Source organism: Trachypithecus francoisi, unplaced genomic scaffold (assembly GCF_009764315.1).
Source record: "Trachypithecus francoisi isolate TF-2019V2 unplaced genomic scaffold, Tfra_2.0 Lachesis_group4, whole genome shotgun sequence".
Lineage (NCBI taxonomy): Eukaryota > Metazoa > Chordata > Mammalia > Primates > Cercopithecidae > Trachypithecus > Trachypithecus francoisi.
Genome location: NW_022681469.1, coordinates 117,529,452 through 117,539,811, shown reverse-complemented (window position 1 = coordinate 117,539,811; position 10,360 = coordinate 117,529,452). Strand labels below are relative to the sequence as shown.

General features: G+C 55.9%; 1 protein-coding gene across 1 annotated transcript; it reads left to right on the top strand.

Annotated features, from left to right (window-relative positions):
* Window positions 1–201: 201 nt before the first annotated feature.
* Window positions 202–6,382, top strand: UPK3BL2 (uroplakin 3B like 2). Its single transcript, XM_033192611.1, has 6 exons — window positions 202–751; window positions 2,754–2,915; window positions 3,112–3,331; window positions 4,230–4,306; window positions 4,609–4,729; window positions 5,780–6,382. The coding sequence occupies exons 1-6, from the start codon at window positions 640–642 to the stop codon at window positions 5,886–5,888; spliced, it is 801 nt and encodes a 266-aa protein (XP_033048502.1). The 5' UTR covers window positions 202–639; the 3' UTR covers window positions 5,889–6,382.
* Window positions 6,383–10,360: the final 3,978 nt, after the last annotated feature.

Here is a 10,360-nt window from a genome sequence, read left to right as displayed (position 1 = left end):
AGACCCTGCCTCAATAATAATAATAATAATAATAATAAATAAATAAAAGAGACTCCAGGGAACTTCCTTGATCGGCACTCTCTACGAACCAAAAACAGACACCAACTCTTCCCAGGTTTTTTTGTTTTGTTTTGTTTTGTTTTGCTTTGTTTTTTTGAGACAGGGTCTCACTCTGTCACCCAGGCTGGAGTGCAGTGGTGCCATCTAGGCTCACTGCAGCCTCAACCTCCCAGGCTCAAGTGATCCTCCCACCTCAGGTCCTAAAGGAAGAGTCGCTACACTGGGGACTGTTTGGACAAGGAGATCCACGGGGCAGACTTGGTGGGATGGTCCCTGGGACAGCCTGGATCCTGGGGCTGCCTCCTCCTTCCTCAGCCCCTCCCTGGTCAGGCACTCCTGGGGTGGGGTGGGGGAGTCCAGGCTTGTCTTGCAACTGATTGTTCTCTTCGGACACTCCCTGGCGATGCCAGATTCACTGGGCCGGCAGATTCTGCCCCCAAACCTGTCCAACTAGTTGTTTGAGAGGAGGGGGTACCTGGGAGGGGCAACAGGAGACGACAGAAACAGCTTCCCCTAGCCCAGCACAGACTACAGACGAGGGAGCCTCTGGAGCTGCAGACACTGCAGACAGACGGACAGATGGACAACAGCTGGAGGCTTGGCCCGGCCATGGGGCTCTCTGCGGGACAGTCCCAGCTGCTAATGTCGCTGTTGCTGCTACTGACCCACGTCCAGCCTGGGACAGGCGTGGGTGAGTAAGCGGGGGTTGGTCGGGAGGGACCCACTGCACCTCAGGCTGCAGGACAGACCCAAGACCTCACTTTGTTTCCAAATTCTCACACATGGGCCCTGCCTCCCTCGTCTCCCTGAGGAGAGGTTTCTAGATGTCCAGGACAATGCATGTCTCCAGGAAGCTCTGACAAGCCCAGCCTGGGCAACATAACAAGACCCCATTTTTAAAAAAGATTTTTGTTTTTAATTAGCTGGGTGTGGTGGAGTGCACCTGTAATCCCAGCTACTTGGGAGATGGAGGTGGGAGGATGGCTTGAGCCCATGCAGTGAAATATGAATGCGCCACTGCACTCCAGCCTGGGCCAAAGAGCAAGACCCTGTCTCAAAAAAAGAAAAGAAAAGAAAAACTGGAACTGGACAGGCTGAGAGATACATTCCTACAATCTCTGCCTTCCCCCCCAGTCTGCCTGCTCCACTTTTCTTTCTCTTTCTCTCCTCTCCTCCCCTCTCCTCCCCTCCCCTCCCCTTCCCTTCCTTCCCTTCCTTCCCTTTTCTGTTCCTTTCCTTTCCTTTCCTTTCCTTTCCTTTCCTTTCCTTTCCTTTCCTTTCCTTTCTTTCTGATGGAGTCTTGCACTGTCACCCAGGCTGGAGTGCAGTGGCACAATCTCGGCTCACCACAACCTCCGCCTCCCAGGTTTAAGCGATTCTCCTGCCTCAGTCTCCTGAATAGCTGAGATTACAGCCATGAGCCACTATGCCTGGCTACTTTTCGTATTTTTAGTAGAGACGGGATTTCACCATATTGGCCAGGCTGGTCTCGAACTCCTGACCTCATGATCCACCTGCCTCGGTTTCCCAATGTGCTGGGATTACAGGAATGACCCACCGCGCCCGGTCTCCACTTCTCTTTCTAAACATTAAGTGCCTCCTGCACGCAGAGTGCCCTGGGCTGCAGACATAGGACTGAGAACTCTAAGAAAGGAATCACAACAGTTGCCCCCAAAGAAGACTCTAGCCTGAACCTTTGGACTTGAGTTGAATTCAATGTAAATGAATCAAATTGAACTGAACTGAACCGAACAGGGGCAGCTGCTGGAGACTCGCCTAGAAGCCCAGTCCATCATTCTGCTTCTCCCGGACCTGTATTTGGGGTTGGGGAGAGGAGGGGCGCTGTGGTCCTGCTCCTGCCTGGGAGGCTCAGTTGGGGAGGACTGAGCTCTCCAACCAGCAAGGCTGGACACAGGCCAAGTTGCCGATCTGGAGTCCCCTCTGGCGTAGGGACCTGGGAAGCTTGTCCTTGTCCCCCACCCTTCCCCAGGGAGGGGCGGTGGGAGTCTGAGAGGGGGACTTGGTCCTGAAGGCAAAGATGCCTTGGGGCCATGGTGGGAGGTGGCAAAGAACCGGGCGGGGAGGAGAGGACATTCTAGACTTGGAACCAAGTTCTGGCTTCAGAGCCCCCAGACCCTCTGGGCAGTCTGTGTCCCAGCCTGGAGTCTCAGCCAAGGGGACTTTCCTGTGCCATCCCACCCCCCGCCCCCACCCTCCTGCCCCCTGCCAAGCTACTCATCCTCTCAAGCAGCACAACCTGGACCATGTGGGTGGATCTGGAGGGACTTAAGTTGGAGGTCACTGCGCATGTCAGGAGCGGAGTTCAGCCGAGGGTCAGGCTGCCCCCAAATTCCAGTTTCATCCCAACATGGCCCGGCCCGGGAGGCCCGGGAGAACTGTGCCTACCGCTGGGGTGGAGGCTCCCATGCCGCCATTGTCCTACACCTCCCACGGTGCCCACCCCTAGTAGGCTCCTAAGAGAGGGGCCAGGGGCTGAACTCAGGCCTCCCACCCATGCCCATGGGGCATAGAGTCGCCGGAGAAGCTTCCTGATTCATACCGGACCCGACCTCCCAGGAAGTGCCCCTAATTTGGGGCTCCCATGTTAAGTCTGGATCTGGGTGGGGGGAGATCAGAGCTGTTGGGGGCTTGGTTGCCCCATTTGGCCTCTCCTCTCTGCCGTCTCCTTCCAGCTGCCTCAGAGCATATCAACTATGTGCCCCAGCTCTCAAAGGACACCCTGGCGGGGAGGCTCACCCAGTCCACCTTCACGCTGGAGCAGCCTCTGGGCCAGTTCCACAGCCACAACATCTCTGACTTGGATACCATCTGGCTGGTGGTGGCCCTCAGCAATGGTGGGTGCTGCTGGGCCTGGGCCTCGGTTTTCCCTCTGTGAAGTGGGCCTGCGGGCCTGAGGGCAGTAGTGGGTGTGTTAGGGGGAGATGCAGGGAGCAGGTGCTGCAGGGGATGGGGCCGGGGAGGGCTGTCAGGCCTGGTGGGGTGAGGGTGGAATCCTGCTATGTGACTGTCTGACCACAGTGCCACCCTTAGCCACCCAGAGCTTCACGGCCCCACGGACAAACCAGGACATCCCGGCTCCTGCCAACTTCTCCCAGAGGGGCTACTATCTCACACTGAGGGCCAACCGGGGGCTGTACCCGAGTGACCAGGCCAGAGGCCAGCTCCGTGTCCTCCGCGTCGGCAATGATACCCACTGCCAACCAACAAAAATTGGCTGCAACCATCCCCTCCCGGGACCCGGCCCCTACAGGTGAGCGGTTCTGCCAGGCCCTGGCTCCTGCCTGCACCCAAGCCAGAGCCTGGGGCAGCTCCTAGGATGCTCACCAGGGCCCCAGCAGGATGCCTGGGTCCTCTGCTCGTGCTTGGCCAAAGGGAAGAGGAAGCAGCAGACAGGGAGTTGGGGAGGCCTTCATGAATTACGTGAATTATCCTTTTTTTCTTCTTCTTCTTCTTCTTCTTTTTTTTTTTTTTTGAGATAGAGTCTTGCTGTGACCCAGGCTGGAGTACAGTGGTATGATCTCGGCTCACTGCAACCTCCGCTTCCTGGGTTCAAGCGATTCTCCAGCCTCAGCCTAACAAGTAGCTGGAATTACAGGCAACTGACACCACACCCAACTAATTTTTGTATTTTTAGTAGAGACCGGGTTTCGCCATGTTGGCCAGGCTGGTCTCAACTCCTGGCTTCAAGTGATCTGCCCACCTTGGCCTCCCAAAGTGCTGGGATTCCAGACGTGAGCCACTGCGCCCGGCCTATCCTGCTTTTCTTGAGCAGAAGGCTCCCCACCTCAAGCCCCAGTCCCCACGGGCCGTGTGGACCACTCAGGTGGCGTCTCTCCATCCAGACAGTCTCCCCTCACTAAATGCTTGATTCACACATGTTCCGTTCTGAGAGATCTAATACCCACCCCCTACCTTTCCCAAATGAGGACACAGAAGCCCAGAGAGGAGGGACACTCCCAACGTCACACTGCTGGAAATGTCACCCCTAGATTCGAACCCATTCTATTGGGCTCTTTAGTCCCCAGCTCCCTCCCCAGGCTGCTCTCCCCAGGGCCTGGGACTCCAGAGGACAGACTTGCAGGCACCAGGGCCTGATAGTTTCAGGACTATGGGGGACCCCCATGGCCAATGCTGGGTCTCCCATTCAGGATGAAGTTCCTGGTGATGAATGACGAAGGACCCGTGGCTGAGACAAAATGGTCCAGCGACACTCACCTGCAGCAAGGTAGGGGCCAGAGGCTCCGGTCGAACAGTAGGGGCAGAGGGCCGGGCAGAGGAACTGGAGCCTGGGGCTCCTGAAGACTGAGGATGGGCTGGAGGAACAGGTCAGCCCACCATTCAGTCAGAGGCAGTTGACCGTCCTGCAATTTGCAAGCGCCCCTCCCCCAGCCACCCTCTTCCCCCAGGCCTGGGTAGTGGTAGGGGAGGCGGGGCGGTGATTGGTCTGGATTCTGCCCAAGGGCCCCTTCCCGTCAGGTAAAATTTATTTTCCTGCCCGCCTGTGTGGCCCCCCATCACCTCCCTCAGCCCAGGCACTTCGGGCTGTCCCCGGCCCCCAGAGCCCGGGCACCGTGGTCATCATCGCCATCCTGTCTATCCTCCTGGCAGTCCTCCTTACAGCCCTCCTGGCTGTGCTCATATACACCTGGTGAGTGGACCGGGCTGAGACCGCCCATGCCTCTTGGGAGGGGCGGGACCCTTGGGCATTAACCCCTCCCTCTCTATTCCTCCCCGCCCGCCCCTGCCCACCTTCCAAGCGGGCACTGTGCACCCCCTGGTGGCAGCATCTGGGATTGCAAGTGGGTGCAACCTGCAGACACCAGAGTCGGGGACACGCTCCAGGTGGAGGTGAATTGCTTTCAGGCCAAGCTCTGAGCATTGCCTCAAGATGCCATACAGGCCAGGTGTGGCAGCTCACGCCTGTAATCCCAGCACTTTGGGAGGCTGAGGCGGGCGGATCACCTGAGGTCAGGCGTTCAAGACCAGCCTGGCCAACATAGTGAAACCCCATCTCTACTAAAAATTAGCCAGGTGTGATGGCACGTGTTTGTAATCCCAGCTACTCAGGAGGCTGAGAAAGGAGAATGGCTTCAATTGGGGAGGTGGAGGTTGCAGTGAGCTGAGAGATTGCATCACTGCACTCCAACCTGGGCGACAGAGTGAGACTCCATCTAAAAAAAAAAAAAAAAGGGTGTCAGGGTGTCATACAGAGCTCAGGTGCCTGAGCCTGGGGCACAGAGGGTGTCCACGAGGCTTCCTAGAGAAAAGGGGAGACCTAGCCCTGGTGGGATTTGGGGAAGAGGGGGAGAGGCGGTGACTCTAAGAATGGGGGCAGGAGGGGTGCAGGCAGCCAGGCCAGGCCAGGGGCCCCAGGGGCCCAGCTGAGGAACTGGGCTGTATCCTGCAGCCTATGGGAGCCAGTAGTGGGTTTTGATCAAGGGAGACAGACAGATAATGTTTGAGTGGGACCCTGGGGTGTGGAGGATGGAGGGGGAGAGTGGTGGGGGGCAGGAGCGATGAGCTAGATTTGTGAGGTTTGGAGGAATCACCTCAGTCCCTTTGGTTCATTCCGCCTGGCCAGTGGAGTCTCAGTTTCCCCTTTGTGATGGGTCGGAGCATGCTAGCCAATGGGTGTGGGATCTCGGCCAGAGCCTTTCTTCAGCATCCATTATCTCTGCCTCTCTCCTCCCCTCCCAAGCTTCAACAGCTGCAGGAGCACGTCGCTATCAGGCCCAGAGGAGACAGGGAGTGTGAGAAGATACACCACGCACCACACGTTCAGCACTCCTGCCGAGGGGGCTTCCTGAGGGGTTTCAGGGGGGTCCATGTGTCCCTCCACCTCCTCCCTGGCCCAGGCTGGAGAGCCTGGGCTGGGACATGCCCTGAAGCTTCTGGACCCTGACAGAGATCGTTTCTTTTCTTTACTTTTTTTTTTTTTTTTTGAGACAAGTCTCACTCTGTCGCCAGGCTAGCACGATCTTGGCTCACTGCAACCTCTGCCTCCTGGGTTCAAGAGATTCTCCTGCCTCAGCCTCCCGAGTAGCTGGGACTACAGGCCTGCGCCACCACGCCCAGCTCATTTTTGTATTTTTAGTAGAGATGGGGTTTCTCCATGTTGGCCAGAATGGCCTCGATCTCTTGACCTTGTGATCCGCCCGCCTCGGCCTCCCAAAGTGCTGGGATTACAGGCGTGAGCCACCGCGCCCGGCAAGAGAGATTGTTTCTAGATGAGGGTGGGGGTGAGTGTCCTTAACCCAAAGCTTGTGCCAATCTCTATCAGAAATAAATGCCCCCAACATCCCCCTGCCTGCCTGTGACGTCGTACACCTGGGCAATCTTTCTGCACCACTGCCCCTGGCTCCTCCTCCTGGGGAGGTCCCTAAGGGCATGTAGGACCAGGGCGAGGCTCAGGATCCTAGGGCAGTTGTCACCTGGGGCAGGACGGGCCTCTCTGCCAGCCTCACTGTCCCTATCTGTAAAATGAGGATGGTAACCCTGAACCCACAAGGCCACAGTAAGACTAAACCAAGCTGAACGTGCCTTGGGAACTGTGAAGACTGTGGACCTAAGGCTGGTCGCGATGGCTCAGGCCTGTAATCCCAGCACTTTGGGAGGCTGAGACAAGAGGATCACTTGAGCTCAGGAGTTCGAGACCAGCCTGGGCAACATGGTGAAAGCCCATCTCTACAAAAAAGAAAAAAAATTAGCTGGGCTTGGTGACTGACTGTGGACCTGATATAGGTGCTCCTCTTGTCCTGCCCAGACAGCCTCCTGGTACCCAAAGGCCACTGGGCAGCATGGCTGGCACTTGCTGTCTTTCTACCCAAGCGTCCTCCCTGTGGCCCCTCTCCCCAGCCTGCTCCCTGCTGGCTGGAGGACTTCAAGCCCTCTGCCTCCACTTCCTCCAATCCTTTCCTGGAGTACACAAAAGACCAAAGGCACAGCTGGTGCTTCTTCTTCTTCTTCTTTTTTTTTTTTTTTTCAGACAGAGTTTCGCCTTGTAGCCCAGGCTGGAGTGCGGTGGCACCATGATAGCTCACTGCAGTTCCTAATTCGTGGGCTGGAGTGATCCTCCCACCTCAGCCTCCTGAGAGTAGCTGGGACTACAGACGCATGACACTACGCCCAACTAATTTTTAATTTTTTTGTAGACATTAATTTTTTTGTAGAATCTCACTCTGTTGCCCAGGCTGGAAAGAACAGTGGTGCGATCATAGCTCACTGCAGCCTCAAACTTCTGGGTGCAAGCAATCCTCCCGCCTCAGCCTCCTGAGTAGTTTGGACTACAGGTACATGGCACCACGCCTGGCTAATTTTTTAAACTTTTGTAGAGACAGGGTCTCACTATGTTGCCCAGGTTGGTCTCGAACTCCTGGTCTCAAGTGATCCTCCTGCTGGGATTACAGGCGTGAGTCACTGTGCCTATTTATCATGCAACATTTATCATCAGGATTCCCGCTCAGTGCTCGGACCCCAGGGTCCAGAGATGCCCGAGGCAAGGTTCTACCCTCAAGGTGCCCACTGCTGTAGGGGGAGGACAGTGATACCACCACATGCGAGAGAAGGAGAGGACACAGTTGTCAGGGAGATGGACTGTTTGAGCTTCAGAGGCAGCATCTTGGGGAGGGGTGGCTTGGAAGGAGCAGGACACTTGGGCCAGGTGGACCTTGGAAGGGTGCCAGGCAGGAGGAGCAACGTGTCGCCGATGGGCAGGTTGGGGAGGGTGAGGGATGGAGAGGAGGCCGGAAGACACTCTGTGCCATGTGAAGGGGCCCCGCCTTCTGGGGCAAGAGGTCAGGGAGGAGGGCGCTGGCTGGGTTCCCAGGCGCCTGCCCCTAGGAGGCGCAAATGGCCCTAATGGGATTATTAGTTGGAGCAGACACATCCGGCTCCTGCTGTGGAGGAAACGCCCAAATGATCTTGAACCTACCAGGCTAGGAGAGGCAGGCAGGGGATGGGGCAGACAGGCTGTCAGCCTCTGTGAGATAAGCCCTGGCCTCTCCAGAACCTTTTCAGAACAGCTATGAGCCCCAACCCTGGGGCTGGGTGACCCAAGACTGATCACTCACCCTCTCTGGGCCTCAGTTTCCCCTTACGTAAAAAGCAACGGTTAGGCCAGGTGTACGTGGCTCACACCTCTAATCCTAGTGCTTTGGGAGGCTGAGGCAGGAGGATTTCTTGAGGCCAAGAGTTCAAGTCCAGCCTGGGCAACATAGCAGCATCCCATCTCTACAAAATATAAATACAAAAATTAAGGCTGGGCATGGTGGTTAAGGCCAGGCGTGGTGGCTCACACCTGTAATTGCAGCATTTTGGGAGGCAGAGGCAGGAGGATCACCTGAGGTCAAGAGTTCAAGACCAGCCTGGCCAACATGGTGAAACCCCGTGTCTACAAAAAATACAAAAATTAGCCAGGCATGGTGGTACATGCCTGTAATCCCAGCTACTAGAGAGGCTGAGGCAGGAGAATCACTTGAACCGGGATGAAGGAGGTTTCAGCGAGCCGAGATCGTGCCACTGCACTCCAGCTTGGGTGACAGAGAGCAAGACTCTGTCTCAAAACAAAACAAAACAAAAATTAGCCAGGCGTGGTGGTATGAACCTGTAGACCCAGCTACTCTGGAGGCTGAGGTGGGAGGATTGCTTGAGCCCAGGAGTTGGAGGCTGCAGTGAGCTATGATGGCACCCCTGGACACCAGCCTCAGTGACAGAGCAAAACCCTGTCTCTAAAATGAAACATTTTTAAAAGGGAAGGTTGAACTGGGTGAACTCTAAGACCCTGCATTTCACGAACATTTGCCACACCCTGTATGGGTCTGGTCCTGGCAGGAAACAGATGGTACGCTGTCTCACAGGGCAATTGAGAGCGTTTACAAAGGTGTGGGCAGCATTAGGGGAACGGACAAGAGAGGGTGACCTGGGACTTGGCTCTAATGGGGCCCTGAGCACTCCTGGGTCTGATTGCTGATGGGAGGGAGGGAGGCATGTTTCCAGGACCAGCAGGCAGTAGCCATGGGTGAGGGGCCCTGCAGGAGCAGGGGCTGTAGGTAAAAGGATGAAGCCACTGGAGAGAACAGGGCTCTGTCTTCCCGCCCCCTGATCTCATGCCAGTCCCTCCATTAGCCACACCTCACCAGAAGCAAGAGAGTGTGGGGTCTGAGTGATACAATCCCTGGAGGCCAGCCTGCTGGGTCACAGCAGGACAGAGAGGCCAAATAGACATACAGAGGCACGGGCCGCCTTCGTGCTGATCCAGTGGAATTAGATCCTTCCTGTTGTTTTTTTTTCTTTATTTTTTTTTCTTTTTTCCTTTTTTAGAGATGGGGTCTTGCTCTGTTGCCCAGGCTGGGGTATGGTGGTGCCTTCATAGCTCACTGTAGCCTTGAACTCCTGGGCTCAGGCTATCCTCCCACCTTGGCCTCCCAAAGTGCTGGGATTACAGGTACTACAACACCTAGCTAACTTTCTTTATTTTATTTTTTATTTGTAGAGACAGGGTCTTGCTCTGTCACCCAGGCTTGAGTACAGTGGCACAATCATAGCTCACTGCGACCTTGAACCCCTGGGCTCAAGCAATCCTCCCACCTCAGCCTCCCAAGTGGCTGGGATTACAGGTGCGTGCCACCACCCGGCTAATTTTTTTTATTTTTCATAGAGATGGGGTCTCATCATGTTGCCCAGGCTGGTTTGGAACTCCTGAGCTCAAGAGATGCACCCACCTTGGCCTCCCAAAGTGCTGAAATTACAAGCATAAGCCACCATGCCTGGCCTCCTTTCCTGGCCTTCTGGTCTCCAGACTGGAGAAAGGGCCACAAAGTCCTGCCCAGACAGAGGGCTGCCGAGGCTGGAGTGGGGCTGGTGGTGTGCAGAGGGGACTCTGCAGGGGCTGACCTCTGAGTCCCAGGGGACAGGGCAAATTTTTTTTTTTTTTTTTTTTTTTTTTGGAAATGGAGTCTCGCTCTGTCGCCCAGGCTGGAGTGCAATGGCACAATCTCGGCTCACTGCAACCTCCGCCTCCTGGGTTCAAGTGATTCTCCTCTTTCAGCCTCCCAAGTAGCTGGGATTACAGGAGTGCACCACCTCGCCCAGCTAATTTTTGTATTTTTAGTAGAGACGGGGGTGGGGGTTTCACCGTGTGGCCCAAGCTGGTCTCAAACTCCTGACCTCAAGTGATCCTCCCACCTCAGCCTCCCAAAGTACTGGGATTATAGGCATGAGCCACCGCACCCAGCAGGGACAGGGCAATTTTGCCAGCTGGAGAAGGGGTGGGCCCCAAATG

What these genes read in the sequence shown, in the direction of transcription:
- UPK3BL2 (XM_033192611.1), top strand. Translation starts at nt 640, where the DNA reads ATGGACAACAGCTGGAGGCTTGGCCCGGCCATGGGGCTCTCTGCGGGA. An exon ending in GGTGGTGGCCCTCAGCAATG is followed by an intron (nt 2,916 to 3,111) that starts GTGGGTGCTGCT and finishes TGCCACCCTTAG; the next exon opens with CCACCCAGAGCTTCACGGCC. An exon ending in CGACACTCACCTGCAGCAAG is followed by an intron (nt 4,307 to 4,608) that starts GTAGGGGCCAGA and finishes CACCTCCCTCAG; the next exon opens with CCCAGGCACTTCGGGCTGTC.